Source organism: Cibotium barometz, chromosome 52 (assembly GCF_041138505.1).
Source record: "Cibotium barometz isolate CiBa-2024 chromosome 52, ASM4113850v1, whole genome shotgun sequence".
Taxonomy (NCBI): Eukaryota; Viridiplantae; Streptophyta; class Polypodiopsida; order Cyatheales; family Cibotiaceae; genus Cibotium; species Cibotium barometz.
In genome coordinates this window covers 12,952,968-12,976,059 of record NC_141097.1, presented here as the reverse complement: position 1 = coordinate 12,976,059, position 23,092 = coordinate 12,952,968, and the positions used below count along the sequence as shown (strand labels likewise).

The 23,092-nt window shown below is 39.4% G+C and overlaps 1 protein-coding gene across 1 annotated transcript; it reads left to right on the top strand.

The window, feature by feature from the left end:
* The first annotated feature begins 2,787 nt into the window (after positions 1 to 2,787).
* Positions 2,788 to 4,011, top strand: LOC147608821 (U-box domain-containing protein 30-like). The gene has a single exon (XM_086788668.1). The coding sequence runs from the start codon at positions 2,788 to 2,790 to the stop codon at positions 4,009 to 4,011; it is 1,224 nt and encodes a 407-aa protein (XP_086644794.1).
* Positions 4,012 to 23,092: the final 19,081 nt, after the last annotated feature.

Genomic DNA, 23,092 nt, shown 5'->3' with positions numbered 1-23,092 from the left:
CAGCTTAGCATACTCTCTATACCAGTACTATATGTTGAATAATATGAGGCCTTTTAAATTTAGCTTAGCATAGTCTCTCACTCTCGCTACTAGTCCTATAAATGCACATGTCCATGTACTTAATTGTAACAAAAAGGAACATGCGGATTTGTCTCTTCTTTACACACCAAACATACTCCCCTTGAGTTCCCTACCTTACGATTTATTTTCTTTTAGTACAAACTAGTGTAACATGATTTTTTTTTGAATTAAAAAAATATTTATAAAGAGATTGATGTGTAATGTTTGAATCCAAGTTATAAACTTACCGTATACACAACCCTTGTTCTAATATGGATCCTTTCACAATTTCAGCCTCTTGTTTAATACTAATCTTGTCACTAAGTCCAAATTCTAATTTTAAAGAGATGTTTTTGTTGATTAAGAATTCAAAAACAAAAACTAGTGCCACCCTAAATAAAAGAGATAGATTCATTTATGTAAATGAAACTCAAAATGAGGGTAATGTGTTGTATAATAAAAGTCTTTGAATGGAGGTCACTGTTTTATCATCGATAAAGAATAAGGTCATGCAACTCATCACACCACCGAATACCCTGAATTATAGGAAAAATGGGAGCCCTTGGATTATATAAGTTATATTTTTATCCAAGGGCTCAACATGTTTTTAAATTAAGCTCTTTACAACCCTCCTTTTTTCTTTTTTCCATTGTTTTTTGCTACAAAAATGGAGGTTCTAGTTCTTTTTTTATAAATGTCTTCCTAGCAAATTAACCTAGCCTCATTGTCTTTTTATGGTGTAGTTTATGTCATAAGAAAGAAGATGCATAAGAAAACATGCAAAAATTCATCATAAATGGCTCATAATAATTCTTTTTAAAAAAAAGCTCCTTTACATGATAACATGTGAAAAGAATTCACACTTTCATATTCTATTTACAACTCTTGTATTTGTCCCCTTAGAGTTTAGACATACTTATAGATGTGATAAAGTGACTAATTCATTTTCCAGTTTATGGGTTAATTGTGTGGGATTGTACTATGTGTAAACCCTTATTACTAGGTATGTAAAGTTTCATGATTAACCCAATGAGTTATCATTTGTGCACAAGGAAAAATGGATTCAATGGATAAAGGAGAGATGATAAAACTATAACGGCGGTTTTTAAAAAAGCCTAATATCATGGTATCACTATACATAAGATAGCGAATGCATTTTGTATATGAACTTGAAAGTATAGAAACATTGGCAAGATCTTTCAATTTTCTATCATATGTGTTGACATAAAGGGGAACCTTGTCAATTTTATCTCCATAACTAACTCAAAACCAATAATTTTGAGCATGTTTTAAGAGTAATGTATCTAAAATGTTGATATGAATCATTCCACCTATGAGTCACATAAGTGATAAGAGATACATAAATGTTGCTTTATTAACATATGGGGCATTGAGATTTAAAGTTTTAGAGAAACTTGCTAAAAAAATTATTCATTTTTTATAAAACTTCTCAACAAATGGAAGAATTCACGTTTTCTTGATTTTCGCATGTAGGTTGGTCATCATCAACATGGTGAAGCATACATCAATTTTACGTGGAGTGGGACTACACCTTACTAAACATGAATAAGTTGACAAATTCCTTAGTCTAGCTACATAGTTTTGGGTTTCCCATTTTATCTTTTGATAGGTTATAGGTCACCTCATGAATTCACTAATTAACATGGATATTAGCATGAGATGTTGCATGACATTGGCTTCTAATTTTCTTGCTCATTGTACTCTCTAGGGATTTTAAAATTTTTTGAGCCATGATTAGTGAGGTTTAAAATGTACACAAACTTTCACTTGGAGAGTGCTTCCAAAATTTGAAGGTTGAGGTTGATGGTGGGAATACATGTGTTTTATAGAAAATGATAAAAGGATAAAATGATGATATTGATGAAATGACCATCCTTTAAGGGTGGAAAAAACATTGTGTTGAAATTTGATAATGAAGGGCCAAGGCCATACGTCTAGAATGTGTAAATGTAGAAAATACATTCAAGAGTTAAACAATGTTAGTTTGAATAAGAAAAAGATGGAGCAAGATTTACCAAGTTTTAAAAAACCCTTAAGAAAACCTTTACCAACCCATTAATCAATGATGTCATATTATTCCAAGCAGGTAAAAAGAAAATAATGTTTTGAAAGAACATATACTCCATCATGAGAAAAAAAACATGTGGGTCGTTTTTTTTCTCGCCCACCTTATATATAGCCTATTTGTGTTTTCAAATGCTTTTGCATAAATTAAACATTTTTCTTTCTTTTTCTTTTTCTTTTTTTTTTTTAAAAAACATTGACGTGAAAGTAGATAGTACACACAAAAGCCATTCATTGCCAGTTTGAACCTCTCATTCATCGCCGTTTTGACTATTGCCATTTTGACTTTCCCACATCATTTGAACATCTTTTGAAGGACTCTGTTACATGCACGTGTCGATTTGGACGATGGGCTCGATTAATTATTTCTCCAGATTAAGGTATATGGCCGCGTTTGATTAAGGTATATCTAAGATTGGTTGAATTGGCCCGTTTGATTGCTTGGATTCACAATTCAAGGCTGCTTGATATTATATTAGTGGCCATCCAATCTATAGGTTATCCATAGATTATGGTTTGTTTATCCTGGGACTAAGCAAACAATGCAGGGTTTTGATCCATCCGATGTTCCTTATGAGTTCCTGTGTCCCATCTCCCTAGATCTCATGCTGGATCCTGTTACTCTTCATACTGGACATACCTATGACAGAAAGAGCATACAGAAATGGCTGGATGCAGGCCACAGGACTTGCCCAATCACAATGCAACAGCTCTTGCCCAATCACAATGCAACAGCTCTTGGATCTCTCATTAACTCCTAATCACATGCTTAGACGCTTAATTAGAGAGTGGTCAGAGCAAAGCAGGCTTAAACAGCAGGAGCAAGACGAAGAAGTACTACAAGGGCTTGTGAACGCCTTTCATGTATCTACTACTTTTGAGATCAGTGCTGCTAAATTAAGAGAGATCAGAGGGATCATTTCGAGCCAAAGCGAGTTGATTAAGAGAAGATTTATGGTGCAATATGATCAAGCAGGGGGGTGGTGTGCCGTATTAGTGTCCATGTTAAAGAAGGCTGATGTTAAAGAAGAGATTAGTTTGGAGATAATATCTATTTTGGCGCAATTAAGACTGGATGTAAGAGCAAAGGAGGAGTTAGGGGATGCGATGACTGTATGCTGGAGGCTGCTTGATTTTCTTCACCATGGCGAGGTAGAGGCAAGGAGGAATGCAGCAAAGCTTTTGGCTTCAATAGTGGGTGCACGCTGTGGGTTAATGAGATTTGAGTCTAGGGTGGAGTCTGGGGTGAAGTGTTTGCTACAAGAGAGATCTACAATGGGTGAAGGGTTGATTTTACTGAAGGAAACGGTGATCAACGTCTCTTCTGACAATAAGGATTATATGGAGAGATGGGTCATCGACAAAGGCTTGGTTTCTACTATGGTGGAGCTTCTACCCAGCTTAGACACACAGCTTTGTGAGATCGCATTAGAGATTATGTACAAGATGTGCTCCTCTGCTGATCACGGTGCACTAGTACAAGGCCCCCGCAGTACTGAGACTCTGATCAAAACCACACCCACCACCGTCTCTAATCTCACTGCAGCTCTGATGAAAGACTCGGACAAGTGCATATTATATGCAGTGTTAATATTGCTAGCCATCTTCAAGCACGGCTATACTGAACAGAAGCTGCTGCTGCACGATAATTATGATCGTAATCGTGCACATAACCCTGGTGATCATGCAGGTGTAGTAATTCTGATGGGGGGCGCCCACCAATATCCTCTCCGTCGTGCGATCCCTTGCCTGCCCGCAAGATTGCTTCTTGTCTTGCAGAGCAACTCTAGCTCCGCAGTGAAGAAGCATTGCGCTGAGCTCTTGAAGCTTCTAGCTGCCCCAGCTAATTGGCTAACTTCACTGTAACTTACGACAGCACAGCCACTATAACTTATACTTAAGCCCGTGTGTAATTGCGTCCTCATGAATTACATCAAGCCTCTGTTTTGCCTTTTCTTCTATAATCATGAATATATATTGGAATTTGATCAAGAGACAAGCTTCATCCTAGAGCTTGCCCAACCTTTAAAACGTCAATGGAAGACTGAAATGATCCTCCTTAAAATCACATCTATAGTAACATAAAATGTAAAGTCACTAATATTCTTTACAAGGGGCACTTTTTCCTACTGGGTATTTCTCCCAAGAGAGACATCTGTGTACTTTACTGAAGCAATTGGGTATGGGTATGGCCCTAGGCACATGGACCTTGGGTCCTTTGAGCATAGTTTGGGGGCATGGGTATATATAAGTGACCTTGGTTTACACATTTTACCTTCTTTTTACCATCATTTGATATGATAGTAAACATCTTGTCTTCTTAGAACTTATGCCTAAGCTTCCATGGCTGATTCATGGCAATCTTACCATGTTTTAGGTGTTAATCCCTAGGATGACTGGGACATCTGTGTACTCCATACGATGAGTGCAATCCCTAGGTCCCTTCATTGCATAGGTATCATAGCCATGGATCTCTTCATTGCATTAGTATGAGAGTTCTTGGCTTAGATCTTGATGTTTTGATTAGTGAGTGATTAGTGCTTAATTTCTTTTTAGATTAATCCTTTTATATAGTTTTTTATTTTGTTTATTAGCAATGGGATTAATGGTAATCGTTTTCGAGTATACGCTAATCACAGATCTTAAAAACCCTTATTCCAGCACAGATTTGAGAGAATCTTGATTTGGTTGATTTTTGAATTAAGGTTTTAGCCATTTTTAGCGTGATTCTCTTGGAACTTTCTTGCTAAATCCTTTTGATTAGTGCTTCCTTTCATCAAATCTATTCAGAAATCTTAGTGTCCTTCTATATTTGCCTAGTTCTAGGGAATCTCGATAGTTTCAGTGGAGGATATAGAACATTGCTACGTATATTTTGGTGCAATGCTTATCAAGAATTGGTATAGATTGAAGGTCCTATGCAAATTTCAGTGCAAGTTACAGTTCTATTATAGATTTGAGCAATTTAGTGTGCAGTTTCGATTTCAGTATTGCAGTTCTATACAAAGCTTACTATGTAGAACCAAATTTCAAGAATCTTAATGCAGAATTGTAAAGTTTATAGGATTAAGTTTAGAAATTAACAAATCTTACTGCAAATAGCTCGAATGTAAACATTAACTAAAGAGACAAGGTTGTCTCAATGTTTGACACAACCTAATGTCGATGAGCTCACATTAACATGGATATCATAAACCTCTCGACCTCATGGTCCCTCAAGCTCTCATCTCTTGCCAACCTTAGGATCCTAGAAATTCACCTGATGGAGCTCTTCGTGAGCTCACGATGCCCAAGCTGTCAACCTCCCACACTCATAGTAGCTCAAGATAGCTTTGTGATCTCACATCGACCACTCAAGCCATAGACTACTCATCTTGCAAAAATCTCAATATAGAGGTACCACTAAGTGCCACAAAACTCATAACAGCTTTCTTGTAGAAGTCAATGACCTCATAATCCACCTTATTAAGGTCAACTCACACTTTATGACTTCACGGGTAAGCCTTGAGCTCATGCACCTCCTAGCCAACTCCATCACCTCTAGTTGGCTACTCTATGTCATGGCCATCTTGTTTTTTAACCTTCTAGGCATGATCTCCCATGGAGCTGTCTTTGACCTCCTCACAGCCTCCAAGTGGCTAATTGACCTCCTGGTCACCTCAAGTGACCTCTCAATTTTTTGTGTGAGCTCTCATGTACCTCACGGCCTCCCGATATTCCTTCCATCTCCGGGTCTCTCACCCTCACACACTTAGTGCCACCTCTGGATCATCATCTCCTAGATTTAACTAACAAATTTTGAGTTGGCACTTCACGTATTGATTCTTAATCTAGAATAAGCTAGGTGTTGAACCTTAACTTAGAATAAGCCATATTAATAGATTAGGTGGAATATCTGATTCGACGTGTAAGTTCATGGGAAAGATTTGATAGCTGTGAAAGCGAATCATATCTGAAAAGGTCGTTAGAAGTTAGATTAGGATATATATCGAGGCGGTTCCTAATGTTCAGAGTACTCACGTTTTCACTTATTTTTTTGTTCTAGTTTGTCTTTCTCATCAATGCAAGATGATGCAAATTCCCAAGCGAGATGATCAAGCGGGGTGGTGTGCATTATTAGTGTCCATGTTAAAAAAGCCTGATGTTAAAGAGGAGGTTAGTTTGGAGATAATCTCTATTTTGGCGCAATTAAGACGGGATTTAAGAACAAAGGAGGAGTTAGGGAGGCGATGACTAAAACACACAGCTTTGCGAGATGTGCTCTGCTGATCACGGCGCACTCGGTACAAGGCCCCCGCAGTACCGTCTCTAATCTCACTGCAGTTCTGATGTAAGCCTCGGACAAGTGCATATTACATGCAGTATTAATATTGCTAGTCATGTTCAAGAACGGCGATCATGATCGTAATCGTGCACATAACCCTAGTGATCATGTTGCTAATTATCGTAAATGTAGTACCGACCATGCAGGCCGTGTAGTAGTTCTGATGGGGGGCGCCCAACAATATCCTCTCAATTGTGGGATTCCTTGCTTCTTGTCTCGCAGACCAACTCGATAGCTCTGCAGTGAAGAAGCATTGCGCTGAGCTGTTGTTTTAGAGAAAGTTCTTAAATTTTTTTTATTTGTTTTTATAAGACTTCTCAACAAATGGAAGAATACATGTTTTCTTGATTTTCACATGTAGGTCCAGGTCATCAGGATGGTGAAGCACACATCAATTTTCCATGGAGTGGGATTACACCTAACTAACCATGAATAAATTATAACAGATGACTACTAGCTAGCATAGTTTTGGGTTTTCCATTTTATCTTTTGATAGGTTAGCTAGCATATTTTTGGGTTTTCCATTTTATCTTTTGATAGGTTAGAGGTCTCCTTATGGATTCACTAATTAACATGGAAATTAGGCATGAGATGTTGCATGACATTGACTTCTAATTCTATTGCTAATTGTACTCCATAGGGCTTTTAAAAATTATTGAGCCATGATTAGTGAGGTTGAAAATGTACACAAACTATTATTTCAAACCGGGTAAAAAACAACTTTTTGGGGTGTAGAACATGTACTGCATCATTAGAAATGGGTTTTTCCTACTTAACATAAAAAATAAAAATGAACATCATTCTCGCCCACCTTATGTATAGCCTATTTGTGTTTTCAAATGCTTTTACATAAATTAAACCTTTATTTTTTCCTTTTTTCTTTTTGTGTTTTTTTTAAATCTTAACTTGAAAGTAGAAAGTACACACTTGTAAAATCTTTTCAAATGTAGGACCATTGTATGTGAACCTCTCATTCATAATTTCATTGCCATTTTGACTTGCCACATCATTCAAAATTCAAATACCTACCCAACCTTCTTTTGAAAGTTTCTCTTACATGCACGTGTGGATTTGGATGATGGCTTTAGATTAAGGTATATGGCTTTTAATGAAAGACATAAAAAATTGGATGAATTGGCCCAGTACTTTGCATCTGTATGCTTACCTAGGGCTGCTTAATTAATGGCCACCCATTGGTTTATCCATAGATTATGGTAGGTTTATCCTCACACTAAGAAAATAATACAAGGTATTGATCCATCCGATGTTCCTTATGATTTCATGTGTCCTATCTCCCTAGATCTCATGCTGGATCCTGTTACTCTTCATACTGTACATACCTATGACAGAAAGACCATACAGAAATGGGTGGATGCAGGCCACAAGCCTTGCCCAATCACAATGCAACAGCTCTTTGATCTCTCATTAACTCCTAATCACATGCTTAGGTGCTTAATTAGAGAGTGGTGAGAGCAAAGCAAGCTTAAACAGCAAGAGCAAGATGAAGAAGTACTATAAGGGCAGAGCACAATTGCTTCTTGTCTTGCAAAGCAACTCTAGCTCTGTAGGTGAAGAAGCATTGTGCTGAGCTTTTGAAGCTGCTAGATGTCCCTTGGCCAACTTCACTGTAACTTACGAAACCTTGGATGATATAAGTTTGATTTTGATCCAAGGGCTCATTAACATTTTTTAAATCAAGATCTATACAACCCTCCTTTTTTAAATCAAGCTCTCTCAACATTTTTTAAATCCAACTCTCTACAACCCTCCTTTTTCCTTTTTTCCTTTATAGGGCATTGTTTTTGGTACAAAAATGGAGGTTCCAGATTTTTTTACAAATTTCTTCCCAGGAAATTAGCCTAGCCTCATTTTATTTTCGTGGTCTAGTTTATGCCATAAGAAAGAAGATGCATGAGATAACATGTGAAAAATCATTATAAATGGTTTATAAGAATTGTTCAAAGATAGCTACTTTACATGATGTGTAAAGAATTCACACTTTTATGTTCTAGTTACAACTTGTGTATGTATCCCCCTTGGAGTTTACACATACTTCTAGATGTGGTAAAGTGATCCAGTTTTTGGGTTATAGTATGTGTAAACCCTTATTATTGGACTCTTATTAGATATGTAAAGTTTCATTATTAATCCAATGAGTTATCATTTGTGCGCAAGGGAAAATGGATTCTATGCATAAAGGTGAGATGATAAACTATAACGAGGGTTTTTTAAAAAGCATGTTATCAGGGTATAACTATACATAAGTTAGCGAATGCATTTTGTATATGAACTTGAAAGTATAGAAACATTGGGAAGGTCTTTCAATTTTCTATCAAATGTGTTGACATATAGTGGAACCTTGTCAACTTTATCTCCATAACTAACTCAAAAGCAGTAATTTTGAGAATTTTTTAAGAGTAATTTATCTAAAATTTTGATATGAAACAATTCACCTATGAGTCACATCATTGATAAGACATACTAGTGCTTTATCAACGTTACTTTATCAGTGATAAGACATATTAGTGCTTTATCAACATTGTTTTATCAACGTATGGAGCATTGAGGTTTAAAGTTTTAGAGATTAAAATTGTTAAATTTTTTTATTTGTTTTTATAAGACTTCTCAATGAATGAAAGAATTCATTGATATGAAACAATTCACCTATGAGTCACATCATAAGACATACTAGTGCTTTATCAACGTTACTTTATCAGTGATAAGACATATTAGTGCTTTATCAAGGTTGTTTTATCAACGTATGGAGCATTGAGGTTTAAAGTTTTAGAGATTAAAATTGTTCAATTTTTTTATTTGTTTTTATAAGACTTCTCAATGAATGAAAGAATGCATGTTTTCTTGATTTTCACATGTAGGTCCGGGTCATCAAGTTGGTGAAGCACACATCAGTTTTCCATGGAGTGGGAATACACCTTACTAACCATGAATAAATTGCAATAGATAGCTAGTATAGGTTTGGGTTTCCCATTTTATCTTTTGATAGGTTACAAGTCACCTTATGGATTCACTAGTTAACATGGACATTAGGCATGAGATGTTGCATAACATTGACTTCTAATTTTATTGCTAATTGTACTCCATAAGCCTTTTAGAAAATTTTGAGCCTGAGAAAGAACACATACTCCATCATGAGAAAAAAAACATGTGGGTTTTGTCTACTTAACATGTGGCTTTTGACGTCTACTTAATATTATTCCAAACAAGTACAAAACAACATTTTGGGGTATGTGCTCCATCATGAGAAATGGGTTTTTCCTACTTAACATAAAAAATAAAATGAACATCATTCTTGCCCACCTTATGTATAGCCTATTTGTGTTTTCAAATTCTTTTACATAAATTAAACATTTATTTTTCCCTTTTTCCTTTTTATGTTTTTTAAAATCTTGACTTGAAAGTAGAAAGTACACACTTGTAAAAGCTTTTCAAATGTAGAACCATTGTACGTGAACCTCTCATTCATAATTTCATTGCCATTTTGACTTGCCACATCATTCAAAATTCAAATACCTGCCCAGCCTTCTTTGGAAAGATACTCTTACATGCACGTGTCGATTTGGATGATGGCTCCAGATTAAGGTATATGGCTTCTAATAAAAGCCATATAAGATTGGCTGAATTGGCCCAGTACTTTGCATATTGGATGCATAGATTCACAACCCAATGCTGCTTAATTAATGGCCACCCATTAGTTTATCCATAGATTATGGTAGGTTTATCCTCAGATTAAGAAAGAATGAAGGATACTAATCCATCCGATGTTCCTTATGATTTTCTCCCTTGATCTCATGCTAGATCCTGTTACTCTTCATATTGGACATACCTATGATAGAAACAGCATACAGAAATGGCTGGATGTGGGCCACACGCTCTCTTATTCCATATTTTATTCCATTGATAATTTAAAATTTGGCCTTTCAATTTTCATAGACTAGGCAATCCCTACGGGACCTTACACCGAATCATATCTGATAAATGTCATAGGAAAAAGTAGTTAGAAGTTAGATTTGGATATATATCCAAGCAGTTCCTAATGTTCAGAGTACTCACGTTTTCACTTATTTTTTTTCTAGTTTGTCTTTCTCATCAATGCAAGAAGATAAAGTTTGTTAATTCTAAGTTTAAGAGTTTCCTATTATGTAAATTCCAAAGCGACTTGATTAACAGAAGAATTATGGTGCAATATGATCAAGCAGGGTGGTGTGCCTTATTAGTGTCCATGTTAAAGAAGCCTGATGTTAAAGAGGAGGTTAGTTTGGAGATAATCTCTATTTTGGCGCAATTAAGACTCGATTTAAGAGCAAAGGACGAGTTAGAGAGGCGATGACTAAAACACACAGCTTTGCAAGATTGCATTAGAGATTATGTACAAGATGTGCTCTGCTGATCACGGCGCACTAGGTACAAGGCCCCCGCGGTACTGATCTGATAACCACACCCACCACCGTCTCTAATCTCACTGCAGTTCTGATGAAAGCCTCGGACAAGTGCATATTACATGCAGTATTAATATTGCTAGTCATGTTCAAGCACGGCAATCATGATCGTAATCGTGCACATAACCCTAGTGATCATGTTGCTAATTATCGTAGATGTAGTACCGATCATGCAGGCCGTGTAGCAGTTCTGATGGGGGGTGCCCAACAATATCCTCTCAATTGTGGGATTCCTTGCTTCTTGTCAGACCAACTCGATAGCTGTGCAGTAAAGAAGCATTGCGCTGAGCTTTTGATCTCATGCTGGATCCTGTTACTCTTCATACTGGACATACCTATGACAGAAAGAGCATACAGAAATGACTGGATGAGCGCCACAGGTCTTACGATAATTATGATCATAATCGTGCTCACAACCCTAGTGATCATGATCCTAATCTTAGATGTAATACCGATCGACACGCAGGTGTAGTAATTCTGATAGGGAGCGCCCACCAATATCCTCTCAATTGTAGGATCCCTTGCCTGCCCGCAAGATTGCTCCTTGTCTTGCAGAGCAACTCGATAGCTCTGCAGTGAAGAAGCATTGCTCTGCGCTCTTGCAGTGAAGATTCTAGCCAACTTCACTGTAACTTACGAAACCCCAGCCCAACTAGATATTTGGAATTCGATCGAGACCACTGGAAATGAAAGCTATTATAAAATTAGTGTATGTTTTCGTGCAATATGCTCTTCGTTTAGCTTTTGATTAGCTTCGGATTGAAGTTAATGATCTACTCCTCTGTGCAAGTTTGGTATTGTGAAGGAAAATAACTTGGCTATCCAAATAGTTACAAGTTAACACACACATACGAATACAAGCTAATACACAAACACATTTTTGAAAACCCTAATAGCCATTATGGTTTTTGAAACCCTAATAGTGTTACAATTTTCAAAACTCTAATAATCAAATTAGGCTTCTTTAAAACAAAATGCTTCACCATGAAAGAAAGCGAACCACTCATTGACCGGAGTATGCACGATTTACGCACAAGAGGAGTCTACACCCTAGCTCTCATGTGGGATAGCAACACCAGAGCTAAGAAAGCTTAAAATCTTGATTATGATTAACAAAGTAATTAACCTATGATTAGAGTCCATAATTGGTATGTTTACCTTGTACAAGGCCTTCACATACTACCACCTATTAGTGTAGCCTCCCAAGCCTATGGACTTGGCTCCATTATTGTAGATAGCCCATAGGAACTTTCTTACAAATCATCCCCATCGATAGGTTTCATCCTCGAAACCTTTCATCAAATAGACAATCCAAATGGGTAGGATATCCAATCGTAAGTGCTTGGGTACCAATCACCCAAAAGTGAATGAATGAATGGGCATATCCAATCCAATTGTGAGAGCATCATAATTTGCACACCTATAAATGGACTCCAGTTGTTCTAAACTTCATCATTTTCTCTCAAAATCATCCCAAACTTGCTCTCCATGAAAGTACATTAAGTCAAAGTCTTCCCAATGCAAGTATCTTCACCTCATTCTCAAGTGGTATGGAGATGTAAGGTCCCCCAATCTAAAAGGGAAATCCTTAAGATAGTCTACTAAGTTTTTAAAAAATTTCCTATTCGTCGACACCTCGACCGTGTAGAGATACAAGGATACGACTACTAGGTAAGACCTAGTTCTATCCCGCAGGGGGAGCGTGGCCTACTAAATGATTCTTAAAATCAAATCACCCATAGAGTGATCGACCTATCTTGGACAACCTCTATTATTAATTCCTAGAAGAAATGCCTTTTTTCCCATCTATGCGAGGCACGACACAACTGACCTAGTCCTCTAAAATAGAAATGCCCAGGGACTAATTTACCCAATGTAGCTCAATTGATTAGCTTCATTGGAAAGCTACCCGACTAATCGGGTCCACCCATCCATAGGATGGTGTCGTTAGGGTGATCTATTCTCCCACTTTCCACCCAACTCACCTATTATTTTTGTTTTCTAATTAATTCTACCACACTGTATGACAAGTTCATTAATTAGAAATCTTACACAATATTCATTAAAATAGCTATTTGACTTAAGACAATGATACAACAGTACTAGAAACAAAGAACTTAATTACAATTAATTACAAAGATTCAAATCTAACTATAGTCAGATCCAAGCTCTCTTATTCCATGTTTTATTCCGTCAATAATTTAGAATTTGGCCTTCTAGTCTCTATAGACTAGGCAATCCCTATGGGACCATACACCTCGTCGTTGGTAGAGCTGGCAAGGATTCAAGCTAGCCTGTCACCCTCTCAAGCTCTGTCGCTTGATTCTCCCGCTCCTCAGAGGGATATCTATGCACTGGGGTGGGCTTATTTACCATACTAGCCTCGGCCCGTAGAACTAGGCAGCATCCATAGTATGAGGCCGGATGCCTTGGGCTAACTCCACGCTGACATCATCGCCTGACTACATAAGCACAGGAATGAGGCTAGCATCAAGGCAGTGAGAAGATGTACTTGTACTTTAGTTTAGCAAGATAGCAACATAATAGTTCAATCCAACCTTATAAGATAGGAGAAACCACATTATCTTTTCGAGAAAGCAACAATTATATAAGAGATTTGATATTTTCAAAATAAAAGAAAAAAGTAGTATCCTTTATCTTTCTTAATTAATACTAACAACAAGGATTAATCTAAAAACCTCCTTTTTAAATGATTTTTTAAGCTAACCTAGTCATTTCCTCCATGAAGGACTCCCAAGGGAAGAATTGGAGCCGCATTCGGAGTATTCTCTCTTGCATCGTTGTCGTGCACGCTTCCGAAGGTAGCATTTTGGCATCTTCAAGGAGGAGCCATATTGTCCACCCTCTCAAAGCTCATGCAATCACGCTTTCGAAGGTGGCATTTTGGCATCTTCAAGGAGGAGCCATATTGTCCACCCTCTCGTAGCTCGTGCAATCACGAACTCAACACTTTAGATGGATTGTAATTTGGAGTCCAATAGCTCAATTTATGAGCAAAAGACTCTTTCATGGAAACCACCTCTTAGAGTAAAAGTGTGCTTGCTGAAGTCTCTATATATGGGGGGTGGGGGGGGAAGTAGAGTGTCCTTAAGTTGGGAACAAGGGCTGGCTAGAAACTAAAGTAGAGGGATGGGGGGAGGAGAAGGCTTCTCCCCTTAAGTCTATTCACATAGGGGGAGAGAATTGTAGGACACCCCCTCCACAAGACTAGAGGGCTGGCTGTGAGAGCTTGGCTAGAGAGGGCTGCTAGAAATAGCTTGGCTAGAGAGGGCTGCTAGAAATAGCTTGGCTGGAGAGGGCTGCTGAACAGAGCTTGGCTGCAGGAGATCCGTCGATGAGAGCCTACACGCACAGAGGTGGCTGCCAAGCATAGGGAGTGTTGGGGTTTATATAGGGACTAGTACGGGTACGGGTAAGGACAAAGCAAACAGGGGGTGCAAAGGACGGTGTACGGTGAAATTACGCCGGTCTGTGATGGCTGTATGAGTCCGAGGAAAAGGGTGGTTCTTGTACACTGGGAAAAGGTGGGGTACGCATGTACCTTCTAGGGAAGTGGTCACATGGGTGTCCACGTGTGTGGCGGCCAGTGCAGACCATATGCTAGGGCGGGCATCCTTTGGTCTGCCGCCACCGTTATGCCACCGTTTGTATGGGCACCCTAGTATGTGTGCGATCCAATGAGGCATCTTTTTGGGGTGGGGAACCCTTTTTTGGGACACCGGTCTCGATATGCGAGTTGGTGCGTCTGTCAAAATGTTTTTTGGTGAAATTCTCCAGGGTGTTTCCCTGGTCGCAAGGGTGTAGTCCATTTGTCAATTGGACACCCAAACGTGCGTTTATTAAGCTCGGAAGTTTATCATACTTTAACTAAAAGTTTACGTAGCTTTTGGCTTATTCTTGTGTCCGTTTTAAGTGTTGTAAAATCCTATATTAGGATAAAATCGTGTGTAGATTTAAAATTTGGGGTCAATTTTTTAAGATTCCAAGTGGAAATAGCTCAATTATCAAAATTCATGATTTTTACATTTAGGGACCATAATTTCATCTATTTAAATGGACATATATTAAGATGGGCATGTTATAGGAGTTATCTAACAATGATTTACAAGAATTTTCAGTAAGCTAATTTACTATTTGCACCTCCCGTTTGACTTACCAAATGCTTCAAAAATCTCTTCATGACCTTCCAAGACGACTGAGGCGGGTTGCCATGTGGCTTCTTCATTGGATAAACCCTTCCATTTAATTTGACAAGGTATTATACCAAAGAATGGTTGCATAGAACCCTTTCTCTAGTGCCCCCTAGCATTATTCCCATCACATATTCCACCATGCCCCTTAGTCATTCATGGGAGGCAACTCTTCATGCACATCCACTATTAGCCCAATATATGCTTTCAATTTGATATAGGATGTGTGTAGTTACTGGTAGCATCAACTTTTAAGCCACTTGTCCCATTGTTCTTTTCACTTTGTATGGACCATAATATCTATGAGCCAATTTGGTGTTGGTATTTTCCTTGAGATATGGTATCTCTGAGCCAATTTGGTGTTGGTATTTTCCTTGAGAGATGCATATCTTGATTTGTGAATGTGTAAAAGCCCCCAATCCCATTCTTTAAACTCCACAAATCCTCGCGCCAGTGGGGGGGAGAGAGAGGGGAGGGGTTCACTCAAAAATATGTAAGATAGCACGTGAATTCAACAAAAGTGATTCTTTTCTCTTGTGAAGTTATAGAAAATTTACATACATAGGGGGATTTTAATTGAAATGGTAAAAATTTTGGTACAAAAGGGGTGATTCTATTTTAAAGTGTTAGAGAAGATGTTTTTTGAAATTCAGAAGTCCGTAACATAGGGGGTGTTTTAAATACCCTTTAAACAAATGTGCTACATAGGGGGTTAACAGAGTGATCCCCCTCCCCCCCTCCCCGAGCACAAATCTCCCACTGCAAGACACTGCTGCCATACATGCGTTCAATACACGCGATAAGTTATGCACGTGTGTATGGTTGCACATGTATATGAGTAGTATCGGGCGCGTGCATATTGGCATCTAAATTCACGTGTATACTGGTTTCAAAAATACGTGTATCAGCGCATGTATATACGCGCAATTATACACGCTTTATTACACGCGAGAACTTTATTAAGAAAAACTCCATTCCTTTACAAAATTAAAAACCATTTTCTTTAAACCATCTCATAGTACATTATAGTATATATCATTACACAATCCCACTACATGCATTTACAACAATGAAATATATTCAAAAATAAATCATGAGATGATAATTAAAAGACAACATATACAATAGACATGTCATCAATTTAGAATGATACAGTGATGGATTGGTTAGGGTTCGATCTCATCTTCAATAAGATCCATCCTTGCCAAACGATCAACATCAATATCCATTTGATCAATTTGTAAGGCTACGATTAAATTTATTCCACTATCGATATTCTGTCCATTGATAATGGTATCGATGCCCTGATCATCCTCATCAACATCACCATCATCCTGTTACCATATTATAGTAGTGATGTGTGTGAACACACTTAGGACCGCCAGGGCACTTTTTCCCTCACAAGGAGGTTTTTTCCCCCGTGCATTGTATATACGCCCATTATCTTTTAGGGTTGGTAATCTTTCATTTTTGGCACTCATAATACACTACAGTGTTGTGCTCAAGCTTCCTCATCTTCTTGAAGTTGTGTGTGCATTCCTGCAACCCTAATTCCAACAATTGGTATCAGAGCAGGCTTCCTCCTCCCGGGCAGCATCACCGGCACCTGCCGCTTCATCTCCTCCGATTGCAACGAGGTTTCACGAGCGTCTGCAAGTTAGTATATGCCGTGGGTGAGCCCGTAGGGCTCGTTCGTTTCAGAATTTTGATCTGAAGTCATTTCGCCCTCCGTTTTTGCATTCCAAGTACTGCGCAGGCAAAATCGTCCTACTGTGCAGATTTTCTGTCAAGATTAAAATCTGCAGGACAGGTGCCCATTCGTCTGTTTTGGGCTGTGCTACATAGCACAGGTCGATTTTATACAGGTTTACCTCTTACAGACAGCATTTACATCTAGTAGTACAGTCATTGGCCATGGCTGACAACAATGATGTATTCCGCATGTTGGCTGCTGAGGATAAGTTGGATGGCACCAACTATCCATTGTGGGCATATATGATGCGACATGTATTGGTAGCAAAGGGGTTATGGAACATTGTGCAGGGTATTGATGCACGTCCTATTGTGGCTGGGAATGCTGCAAACACATCAGAAACAGGTACTGTTGATGATGGTGCAGGCACAAGTGCTGTAGCAGCTGTTCGAGAACCACCACTTTCAGCAGAGCAGATTCGTTGGGATGGTAGAGATGCGCAGGCTCATGCCTTGATTGCGCTGTCTGTCAAACGTACCATTATCCCACATATTCGCTCCTGCAGGACTTCTAAGGATGCTTGGGATGTACTTGCCACATTGTATCAGGCAAGAAATGAGGCTCGTGTTGCTTATCTCCGAAAACAGTTGGAGAGTGAGCATATGAACGAAGGTGATTCTATGGATAGCTTTTTGACAAAGATCAAGGATTTCAAAGAGTAGCTCATTTCTGCAGATGAGATCCTGTCAGACAGTTCACTTGTGCAGACTGTTTTGAATGGTCTACCAGATTCTTATCAGGGTTTTGCTTCCACTCTTCGCTTGATGATGAAAGGCAATCCCAATGCCTTATCATTTGAGGAGTTAGTTTCTGTTTTGCTGCAAGAAGACCAGTCAAGGCAAAACAGGAATATTATGCGTGTCGCAGATCAAGCTTTCGTTGCTAGTCAGAGAAGCGGGAAAGGTAAAGCTGGCTTTTCTTCTAGTAAGCAGAAATCTGCAAATGCTGCGCAACCAAAGAAGGAAGACAAAGATGAGAAGAAGGGTGACAAACAGAAGACATTTTGCAAGTACTGTAAGGGAAATGATCATGTCATCAAAGCGTGTCCTAAGCTGGCTGCGAAAGAGGCTAAGAAGAAAGAGGCTGGTATGGCTGTTGCAGATGCCTCTCCTTCTAACAATGAATCTGCTAATGTTGTGCTAGATACAGAATGGGCATTCAATGCGCAGTGCAGTTATGACCCATCTTTGCATGACACATGTATGTCTGCAGTAGATTCAGATGTATGGTACTTTGACAGTGGTGCCACTAAGCATATCACCTCGCAGCGCAGTTTATTCACTTTCCTTGAGTCTGCTCCCACAGGGAATACTGTCACTTGTGCCAATAACTCCTCTTATCCCGTTGAAGGAGTTGGACAGATTGTGCTGAATGTTGCAAATGGCAACACCTTTACACTTTTTGATGCATTGTATGTGCCAGGGATCAAAAAGAATCTGCTGTCAGTCTCCGCATTTGCCAAAACAGGTTTGGTTGTAAAATTTGTGGATGACAGATGTACTGTTCATGATCTCTCTTGTGGTGACATCATTGTAGCATCTGGTTCACTATGTCGAGGGCTGTATAAGCTCAATATGGATGGCAAATGTGTAGAGGATTCAGCATGTGCTATTATGGATATGCAGGCTATTTCAGATGCAAAACTGTGGCATGCACGTTTTGGTCATCTGAATTTTGCAAGTTTGCTGCGCCTGCAGAAATCTGAAATGGTGTCTTCTTTGCCTAAGCTTGAGGCACCTGTCAAGCATGTTTGTGAGGGCTGCATATTGGGTAAAATGCAGCGTGCTTCCTTTCCCAAAGATGGATCAGTGAGAGCTGAACGCAGATTGCAGCTTGTTCACAGTGATGTTTGTGGTCCCATGCAAACTCCATCATTTGGAAACTACCTTTACTTCGTGACTTTCATTGATGATTTTACCAGGCATGCATGGGTATATCCTTTGAAGGCAAAGTCCGAAGTGTTTTTGTGCTTCAAATAGTTTTTGGTTATGGCTGAAAATGTGTCAGAAAGTAAGATGGGCACCCTCCGTTCAGATCGAGGGGGGGAGTATATGTCTTCAGAATTTAATGCATTTCTGGCTGAGCATGGGATAAAACACCAATGTACAGTGCCGTATACACCACAGCAAAATGGTGTGGCTGAGAGAAAAAACAGGTCTCTCATGGAAATGGCAAGATGTATGGTTAAGAGTCAAAGTCTACCACATGGTTTTTGGCTTGAGGCTGTCATGTGTGCCACTTATGTACTAAACAGGTGTCCCACCAAAGCATTACAGGTTGTCACTCCATATGAGGCTTGGCATAGCCGCAAGCCATCTGTTGGCCATTTACGTGTTTTTGGTTGCCTGGCATATGCATTAGTTCCTGTGCAACATCGCAGAAAATTGGATGACAAAGCTGTCAAATGTATTTTTGTTGGATATAGTGCTGGGAGCAAAGGCTATCGTTTGTATCATCCACAGACAAAGCGCATTTTGGTTAGCCGTGATGTTGTATTTGTGGAAGATGCAGTTCAGCCCTTGGTTTCATGTACTAAGGAGACAGATATCAGCTCACGTGATGTCTATGATACATTGTTGCCTCTTTTCAGTGGTGCACAGTCAAGTGCAATACCTCATGAGGCAGTTTTTCAGCCTATGCAGGTTTTAAATGATGGCACAGATCAGCCTATATCTGATGCAGATGTGCATGATGCACTTGAGGATGAGAGACAAGAGATTGAGGGCTCTAGGAATATGCCTAGATGGCTGGTGCAGACTTTGCGTGACAGCAAGTTGGATGCCCCTTTGTCTAGTCGCACTCGTTCTGGCTCTCATGGTGCCTCTTATGCGTCAGATTGTTATGCATTGGCTGTTTCTAGTATGTGCGATGAAAGTGAGCCTGTTTCATTTGATGAGGCACAAAGTTCAGAAAATTGGATGGCTGCTATGCAAGCAGAATACGATGCTATTATGAAGAATGGTACATGGTCTTTATGTGACTTGCCCCCTGGCAAGAAGGCCATTGGCACTAAGTGGGTATACAAATTGAAGCGTAAGCCTGATGGCACAGTGGATCGCCATAAGGCTAGGCTTGTTGCAAAAGGTTATGCTCAAGAGAAGGGCATTGATTTTGATGAGACTTTTGCTCCCACATGTCGTATGACCACTGTTCGTAGCATCTGTGCATTAGCAGCTCATAATGGTTGGAATGTACATCAGCTGGACATAAAGACTGCGTTCTTAAATGGAGATTTGCATGAGGAGGTGTATGTATCGCAGCCTCGTGGTTTTGTTCAAAGAGGGCAGGAAAACAAAGTGTGCAGGTTAAAAAAGGCTTTATATGGTTTAAAGCAAGCTCCACGAGCTTGGTATGAAAAAATACATGCATATTTGACTGCACATGGGTTTCAGAATAGTCCAACAGAAAGCACTTTGTATGTTAAATGTGTGGATGGTGTACATCTAATCATTGCTCTCTATGTCGATGACATGCTGCTCACAGGACCAAATGAGAGTCATATTGCTGATTTTAAGGCTGATTTGAATGCCTCTTTTGAGATGTCAGATTTGGGGCATTTGCATCATTATTTGGGGATACAATTTAAGCAGTGTGATGGAGGTATTGCTTTGTGTCAGACAAAGTATATTGAAACATTGTTGCGGAGATTTGGCCTTGAAGACTGCAAGCCTATTGCTACTCCAATGGAGACAGGTTTGAAGTTGAGTCTTCATGATGCTGGAGATCACTTTGATGTCACACTCTATCAGACAGCTGTTGGTTGCCTCATTTATGTATGCATTACGAGGCCAGACATTCAGTTTGCAGTCTCACAGGTGAGCAGATTTATGCATAGCCCAGGCATTAAGCATTGGCAGGCAGTGAAGCGTATCTTTCGCTATTTGAGTGGTACTCGGCATCTTGGGTTGTTTTATCCCAAGGGGGGATCATTGCCGCCAGATTTACATGTTTTTTTAGATTCTGACTGGGCTGGTTGTTATGACACACGCGTGTCCACGAGTGGTTTTTGCTAGTACAGGGCAGCTTTCACAGCTACGGTTGAGTGTGTGTGGCTCAGACGCCTTATGGCTGATTTGGGTGTTGGGCAGCCATCTGCCACCACCATCTTCACTGACAGTCAGAGCGCATTGGCAGTTGCGCGGAACCCAGTGTTCCATGCTCGTACGAAGCACATTGAGGTGCACTACCATTATGTCAGGGAGAGACTCTCTGCAGGAGAGATCAGTTTGGCTTATGTGCCAACACAGGATAACCTTGCAGACCTTTTCACAAAGGCTCTGCCTCGTGAAAAGTTCGAAGCTTTTCGCAAAGCTTTGGGCTTACTCCCTTTTGTGGATTCGTCCACATAGCTAGACACTTCCCTATACATGAGTGCTAGCTCTTGTTCACCGCATCACTCCAGGGGGGATTTGTTACCATATTATAGTAGTGATGTGTGTGAACACACTTAGGACCGCCGGGGCACTTTTTCCCTCACAAGGAGGTTTTTTCCCCCGTGCATTGTATATACGCCCATTATCTTTTAGGGTTGGTAATCTTTCATTTTTGGCACTCATAATACACTACAGTGTTGTGCTCAAGCTTCCTCATCTTCTTAAAGTTGTGTGTGCATTCCTGCAACCCTAATTCCAACACATCCTCAATGGTAGGGTCATCCTCATGATCATGAGAAATGGCACGCTCATCTCTTATTTCTTGGTCATCGATCACAACATCTTCATTGGCATATTCGACATCATCTTCATTGCAGCTTGTTACATCCTCCATATGCTCCATATCAATGAATGTATTTTACATCACTTTGGAACGTGGTGCAATAGGGATGACGTACCACCATTTAATGTCATGCACCATTGGCAGATAGATAACCTACTCAAATACACATACTACAGTAATTAATTAGCATATCAAAAGTCAAGGGGTACGCGAGCTTAGATATATATGTACATGAAACACATTAGTAAAAAAATGCATACCTGCTCACATTGTTGTGGCACGAGCCTATCTTTCTTTGTTTGCCAAAACTTTGTAGAGTCAATAGTTACATAGCCACTTGCATGGCGTTTTATCGTTGCATTAGGCCCTTTTTCCACCACGTTCATTTGCCATTTGACATCCAAAACATACACAAAGAAGCGACGAAAGTCAAGCCTAATTATGTCTTGGATTGTGCCACAATAATCATCCATTTTTCCATTAGCTCCCTCAAAGCTACTAATGACACCGCAATCTTGTGTATTCCTCTTTTCATCAATTCTTTGTGTTCGAAAATGCTTGCCTTCACACCATATAGCATTGAACATAGTGCACTGGACCAAAATAGAAGTAATATTTGTGTAAGCAATGTGAATAAATATTAAAAGTAAATCACTTACAACTAATGCAAAACATTAGTTCTATGTACCTTTAACATGCATTCTTGTGCATACTCCCATTCTTCCACCATGATATGCAGCCCCTCGCCGCTCTCTGCTCTCTCCATTTCCTCATGCAACCAATCAACATGGATATCATTCGAAAGTGTTGCTAGATGCTTAGGGTACGCCTTACGAGAGCCATGTTGCCTCCGAAAGAGAGCTCTTTCTACTTGCCTTTTTGTCTTTGCATCCTCATATCTTGTAACCCATCTGCTCATCACATCACTATTAAGGATGCAAGTGAAATTGAGATCATCAATCAATGTTCTATCAATTACTTTACTCTGTCCTTTTTCTTGAGGCACAATAGAGGTCATCCTCAAGTCCTCTTCATTGCTCTATAGTCGCGCGGCAAAGAGCTATCCACCTGACCAAGAAATTTTGAAATATATACAAGAGACTCTTGTATCAACCAACCCTCGGCCATGCTTCCTTCGGGCCTTACACTTTGCCTCACAAAATCTTTTAAGGTCTTCATGAAGCACTCTAGGAAGAACATCCAACGTGCATGCACAGTGCCACATAAAGCAATTTCGTCCACTAAATGCACAATGAGATGTAGTTGACTTGTGAGAATGGTTCGCGGAAAAGTCTTCTCTACCAAACAAACCACCTCCACTGCCATAACACGCACATCATCCAACGTGGCTGGATCAATTGCTTTGGAACTAACATATCTGAAAAATAAATGAATAGTACATTATAGCTCATGCACGTTCATTTTGCAAGGTATAATGAAGGGTGATCTGACAAGCTCGCCCATACATTTTTTCAAACTCTTGTTT

Coding starts and splice junctions, on each gene's coding strand:
- LOC147608821 (XM_086788668.1), top strand. CDS start 2,788: ATGACAGAAAGAGCATACAGAAATGGCTGGATGCAGGCCACAGGACTT.